A 26,748-nucleotide genomic window follows, 5' to 3' on the forward strand; every position below is an offset into this window, starting at 1 on the left:
CTGTTTCATTTCCTATCTCATATTTCAAATATCCAGGATATCAGTATCCCTTTCAGTGTAATATAATGTTCCTCTCTTATGTAACTGAACAATTTTTGCATTTACCAAATTGATGCATTTATCTGCTCTCAGCTTTAGCTAATGTACTTTAGAAAAGGCTATCAACTATATACTGACTTTTTGCATTTATCATCAGTCAGAATTACACTTTGAACATTGCAGTCAGTGTTCATCTGTATGCATTTTTTTAGTTAGTAGCCTTATAATATCAAGAGGAAATTTCATGGTCTTATCTGTTTTAATACTGAGAACACATTTAGTCTTTAATAAAGTGATACTTCTATTAAAGCACAGTGGAATTTTTTGTTTTCTGAAATTTAAGGATTAAGAATCCTTACAAAAGAGACTGGTTTTCATGTAACAGTCCAGGGCAAAATTACTTACTGTACCACCACCTTACATCAGTTACTAATGAAAAACTGCAGATATACATAAACATATACTGGTATGTAGATATATGATCAAATAATATTGATATAATGCATATAAGCTAATATATGTGCTCAATGTGATAATCAAAAAATGAATGATGGGTATCTTCATAACTGGAAACAGTGTCTGATTCAGACTCCAATCCAAAATAATGGAGTATCCCCCATTTGTCACTTATGTCATTCAAATAGATGGATTTCTCAATGACAACAGATTTTTTGGACCACCTTGACTGCCTTGATGTCTTCATTACAGAAATTTTGGACAATACTTTGACAGAACATAAAAAAAGAGGAAAAATAACTTTCCACAGCCTAAATCTACAAAAAGGAAAAAGAGAAAGCCTCTTGTTGTTTTATTCAAATTGCAGGAAACACATTTCTGTACAGCAAACTACTATTTCTAGCAACAGTGAGAGGCAGCATGGTTCAGTGAATACGGCACCAGACTAGGGCTTAGGAGATCTAGGTTCTATCCTTAGCTCTGCTGTACAATTGTGGGCAAATCACTTCAGCTTTCTGGGCCTCCTCCCCTATCTTTTGTCTGTCTCGTCTGTTTAAGACTGTAAACTCCTAGGGGCAAGGACTGTGTCTTATTATGTGTCTGTTCAGTCCCTAGTACAGGCCCTAATTTTGATTGAGGCCTCTAAGCACTGTAATATGAATAATTAACAATATATTTCTGATACTTAGCTGAAAGTGATAAACTAGCAATGTCCTAAGAAATGGGAAAAGAAATGGGAAAGAAATTCCAGGTAAAATTTCTTATTTGGCCTACAATCATGCTGGGTTCTGTCCCATGACTAAAAGCTTAAGGAGCGGCATGCAAGTACCAGTGAAGACACTGTGGTAAGTTGACCTAAGCTACGTTGACTCCAGCTACGTTGTTGAAGTAGCGTAACTTAGGTCGACTTACCCCAGTAGTGAAAAGAAAAGCCCTATGAGTCCTAATAGACATGATGGAGGAGATCTCTGGTCCACTGATTTTTAATAAATCTTGAAATACTGGGGAAACCCCAAAAGACTGGAAGAGTGCTAATGTAATGCCAGTATTCAAAAACAGGTACTTATAGGTCGGTTAGCCCGATATCAATCCTTGGTAAAATAACTGAAGCCCATGTCAGCTTTTCCATCAATAAAGAATTAAAGGATGGGAATATAATTAATGCCTCTCAATATGGTTTTATGGAAAATAGGTCTCGGCAAACAAACCTGATTTCATTCTTTGAGGAGAATACAAGCTTGGTTGATAAATATAACTGCATAGATGTAAAAGACTTTTATAAGGCATCCGACTTAGTGGTAATCTTTTAATTAGAATGTCATGTGGTACTATGCAGTATCAATAAAGCACACAAATGGATTTCGGACAGGGTAGGTGACAGATCTAAATATTAGTTAATGGGGAAATCATCATTAACTAGGGGTTCATGTGGGATTCTGCAGGGATTGGTTCTCAGCCTATCATCATTCAACATTTTTAGCAATGATCCATAAGTAAATATAAACTCACTGCTGAGAAAATTAGAGGGTGACACAAATATTGGCAGAGTGATGAACAATGACAACAGAGCAGTCATACAGAGTGATCAGCATTGCTTGGTAAGCTGGGCCCAAACAAACAAAGTGCGTTTTAAAACAGCCAAATGCAAGGTCCTACTGTGACGATTTGGGGGAACTGTCTGCACAAATTATAAATTCTGCATGAGATTATGAACTCTCTATATGTACTTTAACAAGCTGCAAACTCCATTTAGAATGAGCAGTCCTGTGCCTTCTCTGCTGTCCTTTTACCTCCATGTTGTACTGAAATTGTAAGAAGTAGTGATACAGGGCTGACAAAAGAGGGTTATTAACTCAGGAATGGTCCTCTAATCATATACAAACATCTTAGAGCATAGGCTGGCTCCCACCCAGGAGAACTGGTTTGTTAGGGGGAGATGGTCTGGCAACAAAGTCATCTGACAGAGGGACTGGATCATTATAAGACAGTATGAGCTACTCTACTTGGGGGTCTTCAACCATTTTCACCAGCTCAACCTGTCTTCTGCAGGAGCTGGATGAAGCATAGGGGAACCCTGCCTACCTGAACACACAGGGTCCCCAAGGATTCCCAAAGGAAGGGTGAACTAGAGTGAAGTGCACTGGATTCACAGTGTTTGCTATTTTCTAAATGATCTATACCAGGGGCAGGTAAACTTTTTGGCCTGAGGGGCAAAATCGGGTTTCCAAAATTGTATGGAGGGCTGGTTAGGGGAGGCTCCCCAAACAGCCAGGCATGGCCCGGCCCCCGCCCCGCACCAGTGGCTGGCAGTGCTACAGCTGCACCACCCAGAGCACGAGGACAGGCAGCCGTGCCGCCCAGCTGGAGCCAGCCACGCCACCGCGCAGCACAGAGCACCAGGTCAGGCCGTGGCTCTGCAGCTGCGCTGCTGCCCAGAGCATTGCACCGGTGGCACAGTGAGCTGAGGCTGCGGGGGAGGAGGAACAGCGGCAGGGGCTAGCCTCCTGGGCCAGGAGCTTAGGGGCCGGGCAAGAAGGTCTCGCGGGCCGTAGTTTGCCCACCTCTGATCTATACTCTCTTGTGCTTTCTCTCAAGTAAAGGGTAACTGTGTTTTAGACTCCTGTGCAAAGGATGTCTGCGTGCCTCTGAAGAGTTAACTTGTGAACCTTCAGAGCTCACAAGGTGCAGTTCTGGGAAGAGTGTGCATACGTTATGGGGGAATCTGAGAGGGGAGGCAGTTGGACCATGAGGTCTCAGATCTCAAAAGGAGGAGTTAGAGGGGGGAGCTTCTAGACTCTGTAGGCATAAGGCACATGGAGATTCAGGGTTTGGATCCCCTCACAACAGTCTGGTGAGTGTCCAAGAGAAGGAGCTCGACCATATCTGTGACACAAGGAATGTAGGTCATACCTACAGAATGAGGAGCTATCCTGGAAAGTAGTGACTATGAAAAGGATTTAGGTGTCATAGTGAACAATCAATTGACAATGAGCTCCCAGTGAGAGACTGTGGTAAAAAAGGCTAATGCGATCCTTGGAAGTATAAACAGGGGAGTAATGAGTAGGAGTATGGAGGTGATTTTACCACCTGTATACAGCTTTGACAAGATTAATACTGAAACACTGCATTCAGTTTTGTCATCCACATTTTAAAAAGGATGTGGAAAAATTGGAGAGGGTGAAGAGAAAAGCCATAAAAAGACTTGAGGGCTGGAAAAAATGCCTTACAGTGAGAGACTGAAGGAACTCAATCTGTTTAGTTTATCAAAAAGAAGATTAATAAATGACTGGATTATGGTGTATAAGTACCTACATTGGGAGAAAGAAACAGTTACTTAAAGGGCTCTTTAACCTACCAGGAAAAGGGATAACAAGAACCAACCACTGGAAGTTAAAGCCAAACAAACTCAACTTAGAAATAAAGTACAAATGCTTTAACAAAGAGACCAAGCGATCTCGGGAAGTGATGGATTCTCCATCTCTTATGTCTTCAAATCAAGACTGGAGGTCTACAGACTTTAGTTAACCACAAGTTATTGGGTTCATTATAGAGATAACTGGGTGAGTTCTATGGCTTATGTCATACAGGATGCCATATTAAGTTATCTAATGGTCCTTTCTAGCCTTAAAATCTATGAATATTTATGCTACAATCTCTTCTTTGTGGAAGTTGAAAAGTGACAGAAGCTAAAACAACATAACATAACATGCACCCTATACTGGAAAGAGAAAAGTCGACAAAAACACAGTTCTAATATTGTTTACTATATTTATTAGAGCTGGTCAAAATATTTTTGACAAAACATTTTTCCATCGAAAAATTCCATTTTGTTGAAACTAAAATGTTTCACAGAAACACCAGTTTCAACAGCAATTATGTCAGGAAGGATTCTTGGGTCTAGGATGGATTCTGTGACCAGAGTGAGAGCAAGCATGGGGGGGGGGGGGGGAGAGAGAGAGAGAGAGAGAATCTCTCTCTCTCTACCCTGGTGGTTTTAGTACTAGCCTGTTGTTTGGGAGACCCAAGTCAAGTCCCTACTCTGAATCAGGCAGGCTTATCCCTCAGGTTACAGAGATAGATTGTGTTTTCTGCATATGCTCTCTCTTGCTCTCTCATATTTTCATTTCAAAACCTCAAAATGTTTTGTGAAACAGCATTGTTTTCTTCCAGCCGGCTCTAACAGATAAAAATTGTGGAAAAAATTGCAGTTGACAATTATTTAGGTTAGTGAAGTCTTGAGAAGACTGTGAGAAACTTCAGAGACCCCAACCAAGCTAAGTGAATGGGCAACACAACAGGAGATGAACTTCAATGTTAAATGCAAAGCAGAGCACATTGGAGGGAAAAATTTGAACTACTGATATACCCTACGGGATTTTAAATTAAGAGTATCAATTCAGGAAAAAATAAATCTGGGTGTCGCTGTGACCAGCTCAATCAAGATCAATGTGCAGCTGCAGTCAAAAAAGCAAACAAATGGTAGGGCACATAATGAATGGGATGGAGAATAATACAGAAAATATTATGATGTCATTGTATGGGTCACCCTCAGGTAGAATACTGTGTGAACTCAAAATGGATATGGCAGAATTAGAGGAAGTTCAGAGAAAGACAACAAGAATAAGTAGGGTCATGGAAAAGCTCACATGAAGCAATAGAAAAGATTAGGATTGTTTACCTTAAAAAACTAGATGATTAAGAGGGGACATGATAAAAGTATAAAAAAAATCATGAAAGGTCTAAGGCTTGTCTATACAGCAAGCCTCTAGAGAGGGTAGATCAAGATCTTTTCTCCCTGTCTCATAGTAGAACAACAAGGGGAAATTCCGTGAAATTGAAAGCGGGGTGTGTGGTGGGGGGAATTGATAATTACAAATTGTTAACTAGACAGTGGAACTCATTGCCACTGGATCTTGCTGAGGCCAAGAATTTAGCAAGAGAGACTGGATATTAATACAATGAAAATATGCAGTAGCTAAGAGAATATTCAGAGTTGTAATAGCAAATGCTAAAACAAGTTTTGGAAGAAATATAAAACTTCACGCTTTGGGGCATCTTTAACTTTTAGGAGTTAGGACAAAACTTTAATGGGTAACAGATTAGACCACATCTGCCTATTGGAGGATTTCTTGCATGCTTTCTCTGAAGCTCTTGGTGCTGACCTCTATTGGAGACAAGATATATATGGACTTGATGGGCCACAGGCCTGATTCAGTATGGCAATTCCTATGTTCCTAACAATTTATTACCAAGAGGAGAGAAAAACTGGTATGTAAGCAATTCACTTCTACATTGTGTATGTGATGGCAAATATGAAATACATCTTGAAGTGAAATTCATGTTTATTGTCTATATATGACTTTCAGGGCACAATTACTCCGTTTACAAGTAAACAATGCTGTTATTGTTTTAGTTTTAAACTACCAGTTCCAGAAGTTCAAACTGTATTCTTTCTGGCTCATACATCACCAACAATATTCAGGAAAAAAGCAGGATGTCTTTAACTATCACTAAAGATGTCAAAAAGCTTAGTTATTTACTATGTTTTCAGAGTGTTAAACATAAGAAATGAGGAATCAGATGGATAACTGGTTCCTGATTTAGAAGGTTGAGAATTTGTGGAAGTGACAGTAGAACCAAAATCCACATCTAAGTGAGATCTGAAAACCATAGCTTCTATAGCCAGATGGGAGCCAATAGTATTCCTCTGGTGCTATTTTCTTTTTTTCAGGAGTGGAATGAGCATATAGGTGTACAAAAAACCTGGGGCCAGTTAGAGCATATATTGCCCCTACTTCTGTATACTTTTGGTCTTACGAAAATTAAACTCTCATTTTTTTTTCTCTCGGCTCTTAAGGCAAAATAATTCACTGAAACAATTTTGAATCTTTGAGTTATCTTGTATGCCTGTGCATACAGGCTCCATTTCCTAGGGTATTTATCTTCCCTATTGAATCAGTATGCAATGTTTGTCTTTTCTTTGATGTGAAGAGCATGAGCACACCAGACATGATTTTCTGGCAGATAAGAGGTGTGTGTGTCTTCCTGTGATGAGCAGTGGTACTTGTTCCCACCTTTTAATTCAGGTACATCATTGTGTGGTGTTGTTGGTAAAGATGTGAACAATGCTTGTAGTGTACTGTCATTTAGAAATGCAATGAGGTGAGCTGGATCACTGCTTCTTCTTTATTCCTGCCTGGAACCAAACATACTGTGGCATTTGGGATTTCAGATGTGCTTCCCCTCTGTGCAGATTGGCCTTATTTATGACAAGGATCCTTTCTGGTTCTGACATAGGATAGTCCATTTGAGTCTGTAGGGATCAAATTACAGAGTCTGGAACACTCACTCTGATGCTTAGTTTGGCAGAGATTGATGGCTGCGAGAGGATGTGGAATCCCTCTAGTGTCTGCAGGTTTGAAAGGCTGTGTGGGCCATTAGATAAGATTGAGGAAATATAGGTTCCATTCCTTGCTCGACCACTAACCTGCTAGAAGACCTTAGGAAAGTTACTTCACCTCTCTGTGATTTGTCTGTCTGGTATATTTAAATCTTTGTAGCAAGGGCTGTCTCTTACTACGTGTCTGTACAGTGCCTAGCACAATGGCGCTCTGATATTGGTTGGAGCCTCTATTATTACTATTATTATTTTAATTATTATTTAATTATTATTATTATTAATTACTGCAATAATAGCTGAAGTGTTGAAGTGGACCCACTGCATGTTTTCCAATCATGATATTAGCATGTCGGTGCTAGCAGATCTATCATACCTGCAATCTTCCTCTCTCTCTCTTCTGAGATGAAGATACTGTCTTTGGTTGAGTTGAGTATGACCCTCAGATGTTACACCTTTTGAGCTGAGATGAGGACACTCTTTTCTTGGTTTATCACAAATCCTTTTTTCTGTAGGAAAGCTATTCACTTTGCCTGTATCCTGGATTGCTTACTACCCCGAAGGAGACCTAATTAGTGAGTTGTCCAGGAACAGATAAACATAGATTCTCTGTTCTCAAAAGGCCACAACCAAAACCACTAAAACCATGGTAATAACCCTCAGCAAGGTCAATAGATCAAAAGGAAGGGCCCTGTACTAGAAGTACCTCTTGTGGTATCGAAAGTGTAGCTAGTTGCAAAGTACAGATATCCAGACATAGATGTAGAAATACATCTCCTTCAGATCTACAGATGACAGAAAATACTAAAGGGATAGGATTGCTATTACCAAAGTTAAGGTATACATCCTGAGCTTTGATTTTCAGGCTTTGAGATTGAAAACAGCTCAACAGGTTCATCCAAAAATCAAAGTTCAGTATGGAGACCACTGAGCCTAATTCTCATGTACATTAAGGGTATGTCTAACACTATGAAATTAGGTTGATTTTATAGAAGTAGATTTTTAGAAATCGATTTGATACAGTCGATTGTGTATGTCCACACTAAGCGCATTAAGTCGGCGGAGTGCGTCCTCACTACCGTGGCTAGCATCGACTTACGGAGTGGTGCACCATGGGTAGCTATCCCACAGTTCCCGCAATCTCCGCCGCCCATTGGAATTCTGGGTTAAGCTCCCAATGCCTGATGGGGCAAAAACATTGTCACGGGTGGTTTTGGGTACATGTCGTCAGTCGCCCCTCCCTCCGTGAAAGCAATAGCAGACAATTGTTTTGCGCCTTTTTTCCTGGGTTACCTCAGCGCAACCAACATTCCCATTGTTATTGCTGCTTGCTGTGTGCTCCATAATATCTGAGAGAGAAAGGGGGAGACATTTATGGTGGGGTGGGAGGTTGAGGCAAATCGCCTGGCGTCTGATTTTGAGCAGCCAGATACCAGGGCGATTAGAAGAGCACACCAAGGCGTGCTGCGCATCAGAGAGGCTTTGAAAACCAGTTTCATGACTGGCCAGGCTTCGGTGTGACAGTTGTGTGTGTTTCTCCTGGATGCAAACCCACCCCCTTTGTTGATTTTAATTCCCTGTAAGCCAAGCACCCTCCCCCCTTTGAAATAAAGTAATTATTGTTTTGAAACCATGCATTCTTTCTTAATTAAAAAAAAAAGAGATAATGGACAAGGTAGCCAGGGTGAGGTGGGAGAGGAGGGAAGGACAAGGCCACATTGCTTATTGTAGCCACACTAAAAATCAAACTGTTTGAATGACAGCCTTCCGTGGCTTGGGCCATCCTCTGGAGTGGAGTGTCTGGGTGCTCGGAGCCTCCCCGCCCCGCGTTCTTGGGCATCTAGGTGAGGAGGCTATGGAACATGGGGAGGAGGGGAGGCGGTTATATAGTGGATGCAGCTGGGGTCTGTGCTCTTGCTGGCTTTCCTGCAGCTCCAACAGACGCTTCATCATGTCCGTTTGCTCCCCCATTAGCCTCAGCATCGTGTCCTGCCTCCGCTCTTCACGCTCACGTAATTCTTTCCTGGCCTCTGCCACTGAATATCTCCATGCATTAAGCTGTGCCCTATCAGTGCAGGAGGACTGCATGAGCTTGGAAAACATGTCATCGCGAGTGCATTTTTTTCGCCTTCTAATCTGCGATAACCTCAGGGACAGAGATGATAAGGGGGAGTGTAGAAACATTCTACGCTCTACAATTCTGGGGGGACTGCATGGTCACTGGTGCTGCTGAATTCGCCACACTGACCAAACAGGAAATGAAATTCAAAAGTTCTCGGGGCTTTTCCTGTGTACCTGGCTAGTGCATCGGAGTTCAAAGTGCTGTCCAGAGCGGTCACAATGGAGCACTCTGGGATAGGTCCCGGAGGCCAATACTCTCAATTTGCGTCAGCACTACCCCAAATTCGACCCAAAGTCGATTTTAGCGCTACTCCCCTCATCAAGGAGGAGTACAGAAATCAATTTTAAGAGCCTTTTAGGTCGACGGAAGGGTTTGGTTGTGAGGACGCATTCATTTTTAAATCGACCTAACGCAGCTAAATTCGACCTAACCCCATAGTGTAGACCAAGCCTAAGGCTCCTTCACACCATTCCAGCAGCGTGAAGGGACTTTATATCCTCCTTAAAAACCCATTTACACTCCTGAGTGGTAAATGGTAATGACAATCAGGTCCCTTAACATCTATAAAAACATCCTTATCATTTCCAAGCAGGGAATTGCAGTACACAATTGAGGTAGGAGGAAGCAAAATGGCTGTGACCCAAATCTTTGCTCAAACAAACAAACAAACAAACCTTTTTTCTTGAAGGCCAGAAACCAAAGCCCGCCTCTCATTAAAAAACAATTATAAACAACAGATTCAGAAAAATTACGGCCATTTTAGAAATAAAACCAATCAAACATGACCGAGTACCTCCAGCCACACTATAATAAAATTAGCTACCAAAAGCCTGAAATATGTAGTTACCTCAACATTTGCCCATTTTTTAGACATGGACTGACCTCTTAAGGTCATTTAACATAAGGTTAGGTCCAACTTCATTCCAGAAATACAAACAACTTATTAAAGTGGCCTACACTATCACTCCACACACAGAGCACTTGTATGAAGAGATCTTCCTTCTTATTATTTGTTAGCTTTACATACTGAAATCACCTAAAACTGCCAAAAGTAGATGATTATTAAAACTACAGAAAGAAGACTGACAGAATCAGAAAAAAGCTACACAGAGCTACAGCAAAATCCCTTTGCCAATCACAGAGAAACAAGATGAAAATACTTAATCCATTTCAAGGTGAGAGTATGGGATGCAGAAAACTAAAGCAAAGCTGTCAGAGCCAGAAGTAAAAAAACCTGAATGCTCAATATGAAGAACTAAACCCACCAGACAAGATCACAGTCCATAAAATCCCCCAGCAAGGTCAGACTTTACTAGAATATAGTCAATAGCACACAAGAATCCCAACTGAGGATCTGTTTATGAAAAAACAACAAGTGAAGAAAAATGGAAAATGTCTTTTGCATTGTTTTAGCTTCTAATTAGTCATCTGTCTCCACATGCTGTCATGGTATGGCATAACTCTTATTTTGTGTGGCTGGGCACAGGTGAATGAACGTAAAAGAGAAAATAAGCATTTTAACATACACAAGTTGTCTCCTACGCCCACAATTATCTTCTTACCCTGAGAATAACCCCTCTTCCCTTTTACCATTATTTTTCTGGATTTCTCTGTTCCAAAATCTTATTCAGGAAAAGAAAAAAAATCCCTAAAGTACATCCTCATTTCCAACAGTCATAAACTGGTATTTTTACACTCCAGAAAAACAGGCAAGCTTTATTACAACTAGGCTATCAAGTGATTAAAAAAATTAATCGCAATTAATCATGTGATTAAAAAAATTAATCGTGATTAATCGTGCTGTTAAACAATAGAATATCATTTATTTAAATATTTGTGGATGTTTTCTACATTTCCAAATATATTGATTTAAATTACAACACAATACAAAGTGTACAGTTCTCACTTCATGTTATTTTTTTATTACAAATATTTGCACTGTAAAAAACAAAAGAAATAGTACTTTTCAAATCACCTAATAAAAATACTGTAGTGTAATCTCTTTATCATGAAAATTGAACTTACAAATGTAGAATTATGTACCAAAAATACCTACATTCAAAAATAAAACATTGTAAAACTTTAGAGCCTGCAAGTCCACTCAGTCCTACTTCTTGTTCAGCCAATCACTAAGAGAAACAAGTTTGTTTACATTTGCAGGAGATAATGCTGCCCGCTTCTTGTTTACAATGTCACCTGAAAGTGAGAACAGGGGTTTGCATGACATTGTTGTAGCCGGCGTCACAAAATATTTATGTGCCAAATGCGCTAAAGATTCATGTTCCTTCATGCTTCAGCCACCATTCCAGAAGACATGCGTCCATGCTGATGACGGGTTCTGCTTGATAATGATCCAAAGCAGCGTGGACTGACGCATGTTCATTTTCATCATCTAAGTAAGATGCCACCAGCAGAAGGTTGATTTTCTTTTTTGGTGGTTCGGGTTCTGTAGTTTCTGCATCAGAGTGTTGCTCTTTTAAGACTTCTGAAAGCATACTCCACACCTCATCCCTCTCAGATTTTGGAAGGCACTTCAGATTCTTAAACCTTGGGTCGAATACTGTTGCTATCTTTAGAAATCTCACATAGGTACCTTTTTTCTGTTTTGTGAAATCTGCAGTGAAAGTGTTCTTAAATCAAACAACATGTTCTGGGTCATCATCCGAGACTACCATAACACAAAATATATGGCAGAATGCGGGTAAAACCATGGAGCAGGAGACATACAATTCTCCTCCCAGGAGCTCAGTCACAAATTTAATTAACACTTTTTTTTTTTAAACAAGTGTTATTGGCATGGAAGCATGTCCTCTGGAATGGTGGTCGAAGCATGAAGAGACATATGAATGTTTAGCATATCTGGCACGTAAATACCATGCAATGCCGGCTACAAAAGTGCTATGTGAACGTTTGTTCTCACTTTCAGGTGACATTGTAAATAAGAAGCGGGCAAGCAGGATCTCCTGTAAATGTAAACAATTTTGTTTCTTTTAGCGATTGGCTGAACAAGAAGTAGGACTGAGTGGACTTGTAGGCTCTAAAGTTTTACATTGCTTTGTTACGGAGTGCAGTTATGTAACAAAAAAAAAATCTACATTTGTAAGTTGCATTTTCATGATAAAGAGATTGCACTACAGTACTTGTATTATGGGAACTGAAAAATATTATTTCTTTTGTTTGTCATTTTTACAGTGCAAATATTTGTAATCAAAAGTAATATAAATTGAGCATTGTACAGTTTGTATTCTGTGTTGTAATCAATATATCTGAAAATGTAGAAAAACATCCAAAAATATGTAATAAATTTCAATTGGTATTCTATCGTTTAACAGTGCGATTAAAACTGTGATTAATCACGATTAATTTTTTTAATCGCGATAAATTTTTCTAAGTTAATTGCATGAGTTAACTGTGATTTAATTGACAGCCCTAAATACAACACATCTTGTTAAGTATCAAACATAATTAAAGTATTTTTAACACAAATAAAAAAACACACAAAGTTTAGCATGTTTTGGCTGATGTACCACTTTTTAAATTGAGCTCCTTTTGGGAATGTAACTAAGAATATGCCACTTACAAGCTGAAAAAATGGGAATAAAATGAGTCTTCGAAAATAATACTACTCAAAATGAGAATGAACTCAAAAATGAGAAACAAAAGTCCTTGATTACATTCAAGCTGTAAAAAATAATTTAGGTCAAGATTTTCAGAAGCCTCCACCTTTATGGGCACAAATGATAGCATTTACAAACTTAACTTTCCTACAGTGTATAAAATCAGGTAATTAGATGGGGAAATACTAACATACGCACCCATAATTAATTGTGAGCACGAAGCTGCACACTTAAGTTTTTGAGCTCTCAAATTTGAAGCCATGGCTGAAGCAGTCACAATACAGGCACAAAAATAACATGTGTTTACTAAATCATTTCCAAAAAGCTATTCCTTTCTGTCATTAAAATTATGTTTGGCCTTCTCTTATCCTTATTTTTCATCCAAGTAGTCAATCAAATCAATGCTACTTCACTACTGGCATTGCAAGAAAGTATAAAACAAAGAATTTGTGTGAATGATTAAAAGGGGGAAAGCACTGTATTATAGTAAATATTAGCATGAATACACACAGTAGCTACAATTAAAAAGGCAGCATTTACAAAGATTACCACACAGTAGTATCTGAGATTACTATAGTTTCCCCCTATATTTAGGGCAGGAGATAGCTGTAGTAAATGTGTGGTGATACTGGTAATTGGCAAATTTTGACTTTTTTAATGGTTTCTACTGTACCAGCAATGTAAACATGTATGATACCTCCAAATAATTACAAATCTAACTAAGCAATATAACATACATAAATACCTACAACAAGAAACATTAATAGGTAGAGAGGCAGAAATCCACAGAGCGGGGATAAGAATACCAAAGAAATGAAAACAGTTTCTTCATGTTCAGTAACACAAGAGTATATACTCTCTCTCATCATTTTAATGAGTAAGAAAAAATTTCTCATTAATCAGTATTGTTATTTTTGAGTAACCTGTAATGAGTTACCATCATCCAAATTACACCTAGAAACAAGTTTTATACTGCTTTCATACAATTAGTCAGTAATAAACCATCAGCAGCCTAAATCCAAATTATAACATTCCTCTGATACTGAACTAGCCATTCTAGTTACCTGGTCTAAAAGATCTTCCACCTTCTTTTGCCATCCATCCCTGGCAGCATTTTTTTCGCGTTCTTTCAGTTGCAAGAGCTGAGTCATGGCTGCCTTTTTATCCTCTTCATGCTGAAGCCTCAACTCTTCACGAAGTTTACTACATTCCTGTCTGAAAGCAAAAGTAACGTAACTAAAACATGATCTAGCCTTTCATAAAAATAAAAATTAAGAAGTATTTATTGAGAAGTGAATTTGAAATGCTTATATAATTACAAAAATCTTTGCTGTACATTGCATTAATAATGACTTGTTGCATTTAATGCATGCTTTTCTTTCCTATTTAAAACAAAGAAAAAACACTTGCCGAAGATTTTCTGTCCATTTTATTTCTAGGTCACGAGCCATTCTGTCAACTTTCATCTTCTCCTCTTCCCTCATGGCAGAAATCTTTGCTTCATGCTGCTGTCTCTCTTGTTCTAGTTCCCCCTGAAAATACAAACTTTATAAGAGACTCAGCAGCTGCAAAAAAATATTTTGAACAGAAATCTTTCTCTGAATCAAAATAAAATTCCAGCCAGTGTATACAACTAGAATTGACATTTTTGGTAATTAAACACTTGTTTACAGGTGCCTTATTTTAACATGATTAAAGTATAAAATAATTAATAAAGTAATTCAAAAATCTGACTCCTAATGAAGACGGTTTTCATTGTTATTTTCAGTTCCACAAATATTTGATATATCTGAATTATGCTTCTGTCATTACATTTCTGACAAAATATTTTTTTAAATTTATTACATATTTGAAATTTTTCAAGGAATCATTTATGCAAGTAATGTTTGTTTGTGTGTATCATATGCGAGCGGTTGGCTGCAAGTATTCAGCACTTGCAATTCAAAATTTGAGCTGTTTTGATCAGATACGAAGTTAACATGGTATGTTTTTCTGTTCTTTGCCTGGCAAAGCATAATTATAATAATCAAGTTTTTGTGGTGGACACTTGTAATCAGGAATTCAAAATTCATTTTTTGTGAACATTTTGAAATATTTGCTTAAACTTCATAGTTACAATAAACATTCCTGCCAGCAGTATTTGCTTTATTTATGAAAAGCCAACACATAAAGCATGTGGAGAGTATCATAGGGCTTTTGTTTTTTTTACATGAATATTCGTGGGACATTTTTTGCAGTATTCACCCTTTTCTAACCAATACATTCTAAAACCTTCTGAGACAATTGCTAGTACTAACCATTTCTTAAATGGGAACATTTAAATTTCAGATGCTTATTCTTTCTGAATGCACAGTGGTTATCTGAAAGTTACAAGTTGGAACAAAAAAGATGCTATTACTAAACTAGCAACCTGTACATTGAATCTTTTAATCTTTTACATTGGGCCCAGGCAAAGACAAGCATTTTGCCCAATAGGGGATGGGGATTATTCACATTTAAAGTTAAGTATTTGCCTAAATGATTTTCTATGTAAAGGATATTTTCCATAGCAACCACGTATGACATCACAAATAGGGAATTATGATTTTAGGTAGGGAATAAATAACAAAACCAAATAAAAGCTGAAAATGCTGTTTTCCTTTTCAATAAAAATTAGTGGAAAGAAAATATGACAGTACACAATAAGCAAATTGGTCTCTAAATAGCCTACATTTCTGTGACGCCTCAGTAGGTTTTTATAAGGAAATTAACTGAGGGAGCAAGGAGTCTTTTCACGTACATACGCACACACATAATTTAAGATGCAAATCCTATAGCAAATTTAGTTCACAAAACAACAAAAACAAATTATATGTTTATATTGCAGACTAAGTCAGAGGTTCACCAAACATTATAACTGTTTTTTGTTGAATTTAGTTTCAAGAGAAGAATATTCTTAACACCTTGATTCACTCTACAATAATTGTGAACCTTTGCACATTTGCTTTCTGAAACTTTCTTACTCAGTCTTTTACGGATATCTTCCACTTTTAAAAAGAAAACTTTTAAAAAGGACATGTCAATTAGATGTTCATTATTTCATGGTTTGAGCCACATGAAGTGAAAACCAACAAGAGTTAAACACAAAATTCTAGCTCTAATAAAGCTACTCAGAGTTGTTTACAGTACAATTTCAATTAGCTAGAGAAAGATGTATTTGTAGCAACACTCAGTTAATAACAGAAATGACCTCTTAAAATATTCATATCTAATTTTTATGTCCTAAGACTTGAAATGGAAAAAAAAAAGGAAATCAACTTTTTTTTAAATAGGGCTATATGAAGCCACTTGTTTAATATATCCATTAAACCAGGTCTTGACATTTAAAAAACAGTCAGAAAACACTAATTGTGTTTTAAATCATTTGCTTTCCCCATCATGTGGTTACCTCAACATTATACAATGAATCTGTGGTCTCTCTCAGCCTTGCTCTGGTTAACTCTAGTTCTTTTTGGAGTATTTCCTGGGTTTCTTGAAGATTGGAGATGTGTCCTTCTGCAGTACCAAGGCCCTGTTCACTTTTTCTTACTAGGTCTTGTAAACGACACACCTACAATATAAAGAAATACAATATTTTCATAATTTTTACTAATGGCAACCAAACAAAATCAGCCTCATATCTTTCACTCTAAGGATACGTCTACACAAGAATAAAAGACCCACTGCATGGCAAAAGCTGGCCCAGGTCAGCTGACTCAGGCTGGCAGGGCTCAGGCTGCGGGGCTAAAAAAAAAAATCACTGTGCAGACATTTGGGTTCAGGCTGGAGATCAGGATCCGGGATCCTCCTCCCTTGCAGGGTCTCGGAGCTCAGGCTTCAGAGTGGGCCTGAGCATCTACACAGCGATTTTTCAACCCTGGAGTTAGAGCCCCACAAGCCAGGGCCAGCCACGGGTTTTTGATCCTTATGTATACATAGCCTAAGGGTTTTACTTTAGTGAATACTATTCTCTGCCTTGTAAATCAGATTTTTTTGTGTGCAACCTATTTTCTCTTTAATATGACTATTTTCATGTACTGAGAGGCAGAATTCCTCCTACGTATTTAAATTTACAATATTTGTATGATTAACTGAACACCTTTAAAGGAAAAGGTATCCAAACCTACACTTTGAAACATTTTGTGAGGAATTTTACAGAATACAAATAGGAGGGGCTCATGTTAGAGTGTTTTGGGGGGCAGACTGCCAAGGTGGCACCCAAACAAGCAGTAAGAGTGGAAGAAGTAGCGGTGCTCTGAAATGGGGTGTGGAATTTAGGGACTGAACTAGGGATACGTAGCAAAGAATTGAGGTAAGAACACATGAAAAATGGGTTGGGCATTGGTATTGCCTGGGCCACTTTGCACCTGCAATCAGGTTCTGCCTGTCCCCAACTCTCATTTTGACCAAATATGGTCTTGTTCTCTGGGTGCTAGCTCATTCCTTCCCTCTCCTCCCCCATTTCACTGTTGCTAGACTCCCAGTCCTCCTTCTCACTATGAAAGCATAGCAGGTGTTGTTCTACTCCTCTTGAGCCTGGTCTCACTTTTTGTTAGCACGGTGTCATAGTTCAATGCTGTTGTATTAAGGAAGTTAAGGCAAAAAAGACTGAATTGAAAACATGACACCAAGGGGATCCCTGGGACCTGGCAGCTTTAGACAGCAGAGTGAGAGAACAGCACGGGACATGTTGGCCCCAGTGGTAGGTGCAACAAGGAGGGCGGGAGGAAAGGATTAGCAGGTGAAGTACTTAGGAGAGCCCCCACAGAAGCAGCAAAAATCATGAGCGGGGGCAGCAGGGAACAGGTGAAATGCCAAGGGACTTTCATCCCCTGTCAAAAGGCTAGCAAAGACAGAGGGAAAGGGTGAAACTTGATTCTGGCCCCAGCGTCTGAGCAGAAGCTGAGTGGAAGGTTGGGGAACAGGAGAATCACCAAGAGGAACTTATGCTACAGCGAAAAGAGCAGCCAAAGGAATAAAAGTGATGGAAGACTAAGTGAACCGCTCAGAAAAGCCCCTGACCACGCAACAGACACAGGGAATTCCACCCCCTTACTTGATGTATTTTAACCATTAATTAGGACACATTTTAATACAAAAAAACCTCTAACACACTACAAGAATGTTACATTAAATTCTTCATTTGAATAAACTTCAAATTGTTAGAAGTCAAGAAATTAAAGAGAAAAGGATCTAATGGTGACCTTAAGAATTCCTCCATTTCAAGTATACAGTACAAAGTACAGTAACTCCTCACTTAAAGTTGTCATAACTATAAAGGGAAGGGTAACAGCCCTCCTGTGTACAATACTATAAAAATCCCTCCTGGCCAGAGACTCAAAAATCCTTTTACCTGTAAAGGGTTAAGAAGCTCAGGTAACCTGGCTGACACCTGACCCAAAGGACCAATAAGGGAACAAGATACTTTCAAATCTTGGTGTGGGGAAGGCTTTTGTTTGTGCTCTTTGTTTTGGGGGTTGTTCGCTCTTGGGACTAAGAGGGACCAGACATCAATCCATGCTCTCCAAATCTTCTGAACAAGTCTCTCATATTTCAGACCTGTAAGTAACAGCCAGGCAAGGTGTGTTAGGTTTATCTTTGTTTTCTCAACTTGTAAATGTACCTTTTGCTAGAGGGGTTACCTCTGTTTGCTGTAACTTTGAACCTAAGGCTAGAGGGGGTTCCTCTGGGCTCTTTGAATCTGATTACCCTGTAAAGTTATTTTCCATCTTGATTTTACAGAGATGATTTTTACCTTTCTTTCTTTAATTAAAAGCCTTCTTTTTAAGAACCTGATTGATTTTTCCTTTTCCAAGGGGATTGGATCTGGACTCACCAGGAATTGGTGGGTGAAGAAGTCTCTCAAGGCTACCCAGGGAAGGGAGTTAGCACTTGGGAGTGGTGGCAGCAAAACCAGATCTAAGCTGGTAATTCAATTTAGAGGTTCTCCTGCAGGTCCGCCACATCTGTACCCTTGAGTTCAGAGTGGGGAAGGAACCTTGACAAAAGTCGTCCTGGTTAATATTGTTTCGTTGTTACATTGCTGATCAATTAGGGAACATGCTCGTTTAAAGTTGTGTAATGCTCCCTTCTCACGTCGTTTGGCAGCCGCCTGCTTTGTCTACTGCTTGCAGGAAGAGCAGCCCCTTGCAGCTAGCTGGTGGGGGCTTTGAACCAGGGTGGTCCGGCAGCTCCCTATCAGTACCCCCTATCAGCTCCCTGCTCCCCTAAGTTCCCTGTGCAGCAGCTGCCTGCAGTTCAGCTGTGTCCCTCCCCCCACTGCCATGTGCTGCTCCTACCCTCTGCCTTGGAGCTGCTCCCCGAGACTCCTGCTTGCTGTGCCGGGGGGAGGGAAGGAAGAGGGGGGCTAATGTCAGGGTGTCACCCTCCCCCCTGCTCCTGCACCCCGCTTACCCCATCTTCCATAGAGCAGGACTCAGGACCGAGGGAGCTTGCAGCAGCTGTGGTCTCAGCAAGCTGATCTAATTAACAAGGCAGTGTATTTAAGGGAAATGTGCATATCTCCCTCCATTCCTGCTGCCTTGCAGAGTGAGAGTTAACCCTTGAGGGCTCAGCCAATTGCTAGTTCATCATTTAGCAGTAAGGGGAATATCCCGCCCTCTGATTCCTCCACCTCAACCAAGCTTCCCAATAATCATCACTGTGTACCAGTATTAAATTGGTTGTTTAAAACTTATACTGTGTGTGTGTGTGTGTGTGTGTCTCTTTGTCTTTTGTCTGGTGAAAAAAAATTCCCTGGAACGTAACCCCCTCATTTACATCAATTCTTATGGGGAAATTGGATTCGCTTAACATCGTTTCGCTTAAAGTAGCATTTTTCAGGAACATAACTACAACGTTAAGTGAGGAGTTACTGTATGCAATCGTTAACCCTGAGCAATGTGACATAGTAGTCCGCAAATATTTATTTTACAAATATGAGTAAACTTGGTTTCAATATTTGGGGCACAGAATTAAGATATATATTTACATGTTTTAATAGTTATTTACAATTACTAATATTACCAACAGTTGTTGGTATTTTTCCTCAACATTAAAGAGGAAAAGATGATCAGTTATTAGTAATTTGTTTTCTGGACTTCCATATCCTAAGAACATAAGAAAGGCCATACCGGGTCAGACCAAAGGTCCATCTAGCCCAGTATCCTGTCTACCGACAGTGGCCAATGCCAGGTGCCCCAGAGGGAGTGAACCTAACAGGCAATGATCAAGTGATTTCTCTCCTGCCATCCATCTCCCCTCTGACAGACAGAGGCTAGGGACACCATTCCTTACCCATCCTGGCTAATAGCCATTAATGGACTTAGCCACCATGAATTTATCCAGTTCTCTTTTAAATGCTGTTATAGTCCTAGCCTTCACAACCTCCTCAGGTAAGGAGTTCCAAAAGTTGACTGTGCGCTGCGTGAAGAAGAACTTCCTTTTATTTGTTTTAAACCTGCTGCCTATTAATTTCATTTGATGACCCCTAGTTCTTGTATTATGGGAATAAGTAAATAACTTTTCCTTATCCACTTTCTCCACATCACTCATGATTTTATATACCTCTATCATATCCCCTCTTAGACTCCTCTTTTCCAAGCTGAAGAGTCCTAGCCACTTTAATCTCTCCTCATATGGGACCCGTTCCAAACCCTTAATCATTTTAGTTGCCCTTTTCTGAACCTTTTCTAGTGCCAGTATATCTTTTTTGAGATGAGGAGACCACATCTGTATGCAGTATTCGAGATGAGGGCGTACCATCGATTTATATAAAGGCAATAATATATTCTCAGTCTTATTCTCTATCCCCTTTTTAATTATTCCTAACATCCTGTTTGCTTTTTTGACCGCCTCTGCACACTGCATGGACATTTTCAGAGAACTATCCACGATGACTCCAAGATCTTTTTCCTGACGTGTTGTAGCTAAATTAGCCCCCATCATATTGTATGTATAGTTGGGGTTATTTTTTCCAACTTTACATTTATCCACATTAAATTTCATTTGCCATTTTGTTGCCCAATCACTTAGTTTTGTGAGATCTTTTTGAAGTTCTTCACAGTCTGCTTTGGTCTTAACTATCGTTAGCAGTTTAGTATCATCTGCAAACTTTGCCACCTCACTGTTTACCCCTTTCTCCAGATCATTTATTAATAAGTTGAATAGGATCGGTCCGAGGACTGACCCTTGGGGGAACACCACTAGTTACCCCTCTCCATCCTATCTAGATTTTTCTCGTAAATGTTGATACACAGGCAGCAGTACCAATGAAAAGAAGGCACCTCAGTTCCTCCTGTTCTGGGTCTTTCTTTGCTTCTTTGTCTCTTGGTTTCCTGAGTTGTTATTTTTATTAAATATGTATTAAAAAGTGAAACAGAGGAAAAACTAAAAGCCAGCTGAGTCCAAGAATGCCAGGAATAATGATGTGTAGTTGCAGCCATGTCAATCAACAATCCCCCACCCCAAACACACTTTCCAAGATCCATAGATCCTACATATGCCTATCACAACCTGTGGTATACCTCATTCAGTGCACTAAATGCCCCAACAACTATGTGAGTGAAACCAGACAATCACTACGATCTCAAATGAACTCACACAGGAAAACGATAAAAGACAAAAACACCCTATTCACCTATGGGTGAACACTTTTCACAAAGCGACCTATCAGTCCGCATCCTCAAAGGAATCCTGCACAACTCTTTCCAAAGACGAGCCTGGGGGCTTATATTCATTACTCTGCTAGACACTAAAAATCATGGACTGAACATAAACACTGTATTTATGGCTTATTACAACAATCTATAACCAATTAACCCCCTCTTTTTGTCCTATGACTGCAGAGGTGTTAATAGGCCACTCTACCTTGAATGGTTGATTACAACACATACTAACTACTTATGCTAACCAATCTGTCCCAGTGTCAAAGCAAAATGAAAGGTGGAAGTTTCTTTCTCATACCTGTACAAGTGCTCTGTGTGGCTCAAAAGCTTGTCTCTCTCACCAACAGAAGTTGGTCCAGTAAAAGATATTTCCTCACCCACCTTGTCTCAGGAATAATAAAAACACTATTGAATTAGCTGGAAAAAAAATGTTAATCAAAATCAGAATGATGAGTGATGATGTATTAGCTAAACAGAGTTTTGTCTAATTCACAACTGGATAGAAATCTCCAAGGAAACCTAGATGTCACAGGAGATGGCACTTTTGATTCATTCTGAGACGATTTTTCCTCCGAGGCAATAACAAACCAATGATCAAGCATGGTGATAAAGATGTTACTGAAAGTGCCTGTCATCTTTTGAAAATAATGTAAAACTGAAGCCCTGAATATCAGTTGTCCTTACAAAATCCCAAAGCAATTTTTGCAAGAGGCACAGCATTAACCTTGGTATCCTAGAGAAATTTCAGTCTGAATAATTAAACTTTGCTTACTGTAGTTTCAACACTGCCCTCTGGTTGCAATTCAAGTAACAAAGCACAAACTCAGGAACTATATTAGCACTATGGAAACAGTTTAGTGCTCTTGCTCTTGAGTCCAGTCAATATTTATAGTTGTGAAAATGATCTCTTAGCCCTTTCAGAAAAAAGGAAACATTCAGGGATCCCTGATTAGGATGTCGCTGATGAGAAACTACTTTCTGTCCCTTATGTTTCCAACTACAGGTATCTTCTGGAACCAACTCTACAGGCACTGACAGGCAACGACTGAGAGTCTAGAGCAGCACTACTATCAAAGCTGGTAAACCAATTACACAGATGTATCATTACCCCTAGTTTACAGATGGAGAGACTGAGGCACAGAAAGGTGCACTGACTTATTCAGTGTCACACAGCAAGTAACTTCACCTCTCTGTGCCTTAGTTTCTCCAAATATAAATACATATTCACCTTTGTACAACACTTTGAGATCTATAGTTGAAGAACACTATAACTATTATCCCTCTTGGTGGGACGGGACTTCTTTTAAAAGCCTTTAAAAAACAGGAAAACTGCATTAGTCTCTTATCTGCCCTGGACCATTGGTTAAAAAAAAATATCATCAGGCTTCTCCGCTGGGGCCTCCTTGTCATAATATTCACTTTGCCTCAGATTCTGGGTAAGGAATCGGTTATCTGCCCAGATCCTTGAGGGCTACACAGGGCCGTGAGGCAGGAAGTAAAAAGTGTTTCCAAGGTGGCCAAGGATAAGCTCAAACTATAAGGCTATGGTTTTTCTGCTTAACTGCTTTCTTGCCCATTATCTTCTTTATTTCAGTCATCCCTTAGAGATGCAGCTAAGAAAATTAAATTGAGAAACAAGGAAGATGAATAAAAAATTAAAGAACTGAAGTGCTACTCTATTTGAGGCAGTCCAAAAAAAAAAAAAAAAAAGGCGGAAAGAGAAAGACAAGTGCTGAGATGAGTAAAGAGCAGAAACAGGAGGTACCAGAAGGCCTTATTTTCATTGGTAAAGCTACCTGTCAGTCAGAAGCAATGGAGAAATCTCTTCAGTTAATACTGATGGAGCTAAAGCTAAAGAAATAAAACATTAAAACAAAAATGCACATATACTTTATTATGCAAGAGGCAAAACCAAAAGAGCTGTTTCTCTTCTCGCATTCTCTCTCTCCTTTTCTAACATATATTACTTTTTATACACCGTAGCTTATTTTTAATTGTCAATAACTTGGTCTCTTTATAAACATTATGAAATAAAAGATACAAAGAGGATCAGTTGTGACTAGCTGCTAAAAATGGCAAAGATCATGTTAGAAAACAGCAAGCAATTTCTGAAAACATCCAAAAACAAGTACATTTCTTCTTTTATTTCTCTCCTATTTTAACAAATTATCTAACTGATAGATGCAAGATATTTCTGATTTTCTGTAGAGCACTAGTGTTTCAACCTCACAAAGCCTGTGACAATGGGCCCTCTGATTTGGGAATACATGTGAATCTCAACTTTAATTAAAAAAAAAGAGTTTCCATTTTCATTGCAAAGATATCCTTGAAACATTAAACCAATATGAACTGAAATAAGACAAGTATCAGAGGGGTAGCCGTGTTAGTCTGAATCTGTAAAAAGCAACAGAGGGTCCTGTGGCACCTTTAAGACTAACAGAAGTATTGGGAGCATAAGCTTTCGTGGGTAAGAACCTCACTTCTTCAGATGCAAGAAGTGAGGTTCTTACCCACGAAAGCTTATGCTCCCAATACTTCTGTTAGTCTTAAAGGTGCCACAGGACCCTCTGTTGCTTTTGAAATAAGACAGTAGCTAATGCTGAAGGAACAATCAGCAGGGCTCCACTTACACACACACACACACACACACACACACACACACAAAAGAGTCAGCTAAGTTCAGAGTGTATTTCAAATAAATATTTCCCTAACTCTACCCAAAATCCATAGTTCTGCCTGGGTATAATAGTGTTACCATGGAGGACATAAATTGTTTATATTTTGCAGAGGGATGAATGCCACACTACTATTTTGCAGGGCTGCTCAAAAACAGTAAGACCAACTCTGTTTCTCAACTATTCCCCAGGAAACATTAAATACAAAAAAATAAAAGTACTGTATAATGATACACTGGCTTCTGATATATTGCATACCTGGTTTGTAAAGTTTCAGTCTGAAACAACTTTTTACTACTTTCTCAGAAACCCCTGACAATATTGGTTTATAATTGAAATGGTGACACAAAAGTTAATTATTTGGCACCTCTACAATACTAGATACAGATGTAGTCACATGATAATCTCTTTTTTCCTCCAAGTAGGTCCTAAGTTATTCAAAGCTATCAAAAGATAATTGCTTATCAATGAATTGTGTGTTACAAATGATGGTGTTTTGAAATTATGGAGCTCTCTTATAATAAGGTTTCAGAGTAGCAGCCGTGTTAGTCTGTATCCGCAAAAAGAACAGGAGTACTTGTGGCACCTTAGAGACTAACAAATTTATTAGAGCATAAGCTTTCGTGGGCTTTTTCAAGGTACTGCATTACTTAATTCTATACCAATTTCTAATCTGGTACGCCGGTTGTTCCTGCTGTAAATATATACGTTGCTGCTTACCACCTTCACATTTCAACACTTCTTTATCAACGAGTTTTCACACACTGTAGCACACAGATATATGATGAAACTGTAACACTTCAATAACCTGGGACTGCATGTGATCTCTATGTTTGCAGTGTTGTTGTAGCCATATTGGCTGCAGGACAATAAAGCGACAAGGTAGGTGAGGTAATATCTTTTATTGGATCAACTTCAGTTGGTGAAAGAGACAAGCTTATGATTTTACACAGAGCTCTTCTTGCACAGAGCCCAGACCTGAAGAAGATCTCTCTGTAAGTTTGAAAGCTTGTCTCTTTCACCAACAGAAATTGGTCCAAAAGAAGATACTGCTTCACCCACATTGCCTGTCTTTATGAACATTCTAGGGTCATGAGTGAGTTGCTATCTTTGGCCATGACTAACAGACAGATGGCATTATGAAGAGAAAGGGTAATAAATATATACTTCCTTTTAGGTAAAGAGACAAAATATTATTAAAAAATGTAAACATATTAACAGGAATGTTAGAGACAAAATAAAAGGATGTAACTGGCATTTCACAAGAATATTCACTGATGCAGAAGAAACTTTCAGTGTTGTACTAATTACAGAAAATAAATGCAGTATTGTACCTCTTAAAAACCCTTTCCCAGTTTTGCCTATGAAAGTCTAGAAGTAAATTATTGTTGTAAGCAGAGCACCAGTCTCTTGTACTTACTAAGTCAAGACAAGAAAGGAAAACCTAGAATAAAGTAAACTAGCTACTCTAGTGGATTGGACTTGTGTTTTCTAAATAAAGAATGATAATCTGTTTTGAAATGTTATATTCCCTGTTTGATAGCAGCTGGATAATGAAGGTGAATTCTCCCTAAATAAAATGTTCAGCTCCTTCAGCTCTACTTAGTTGACCCCTGGATATGAACACATTAGCAAAAAATGTAAGAAATTTAATATAGAAGGTTTTAGCTTATGTTACTGAGCTATTTTCCAAGCTTAAAAACAGGAACAAGAAAACCAAATTGGAATGATAGCATGAAAGTGCCCCCCTAGGAGCACAAAAGGGAGATAAGGAGGCTTTCTACTGAAGTGGCAAAATAAACAAATACCACAAGTGATTATGTTAGCAACTTGAAAATTATTTTTATACTGAGAAAAAATTAAAGCAGCCAGGTCAGTGGCATTCTGGTACTCCTTCAAACTGGCAAGAGAGAGATCAAGCTTCCATTCCCAATCTCAAAAGGCTTGAACTACTGGCAAAGATACTCATTCCCATAACTGTTCAGTAATGCCAGAGTTCAGGAGTGTCCAGCAATGACAAGCATTGTTCAACAGTGACATTTATCACTGATTACACAGCAGTATTGATGAGCTTTGAAGATGGGGGATTCAAAAGGGGCTGAATGTGTACCAGATGTATGGAGAAAGATATAGCTAAATATACATGTTTAATATACAAGTTTATAATTCTGCATCCTGTACTGTCATCAAAAAGTAATCAGTTCTGTTTTTTTTTAAACAGTTAATTTAGTGTTTTTTGATGTTGCAGACTGTCAGAATTAGAGAGACATCTTCTCTGAGCCATAGAATCGATACAACATGAGAAATAATGGTGCAAAGTCCTAATTCAGCAAAGCCTTTGCGCACATACATAAGTCCATCCCTATTCAGCAAAGCACATAAATCCCATTGAACAGTGAGGTCAATGTACTTAAGTATTTTGCTGAGACAGGGGCAAAAAATTCCATACACTGATGGAACAATGTAATATGTCTGACCTGAAAGAACCATCTCTGGGAGTTTCTCTGCCAAGACTTGGTTGGATGTAAAGCCAGACACTTAACTCACTAAGAAATTGACTGAAACCACCAATGTGTCACATTTTAAATACAAACTAAAACTATATTAAGGTAGCCTGGAATACATTACTATATATTGTATCATAATGGATAATTTTATTATTGGAAATAAGAGTTAAATTCTTCTTTTCCAGGAAACGTTAAAAAGGATCTGCATGTTGTGAAATTAGCCACAGTTTACAGTAAACAAATTATAAAGA

At 38.8% G+C, this 26,748-nt stretch overlaps 1 protein-coding gene across 3 annotated transcripts in view; it reads right to left on the minus strand.

Moving 5' to 3' along the window:
• The window catches only part of FAM184A (family with sequence similarity 184 member A), a 167,320-nt gene that overhangs the window by 57,722 nt on the left and 82,850 nt on the right, over nt 1-26,748 (minus strand). For all 3 annotated transcript variants that reach the window (XM_065401662.1, XM_065401664.1, XM_065401663.1), the window contains 3 exons: nt 16,059-16,220; nt 14,038-14,163; nt 13,696-13,842 (listed from right to left, as the gene is read on the minus strand). In XM_065401662.1, coding sequence (XP_065257734.1) covers nt 13,696-13,842; nt 14,038-14,163; nt 16,059-16,220 — 435 coding nt within the window. The remainder of the gene's footprint in view (nt 1-13,695; nt 13,843-14,037; nt 14,164-16,058; nt 16,221-26,748) is intronic.

The sequence above is a fragment of the Emys orbicularis genome, chromosome 3 (genome assembly GCF_028017835.1).
Source record: "Emys orbicularis isolate rEmyOrb1 chromosome 3, rEmyOrb1.hap1, whole genome shotgun sequence".
Taxonomy (NCBI): domain Eukaryota; kingdom Metazoa; phylum Chordata; order Testudines; family Emydidae; genus Emys; species Emys orbicularis.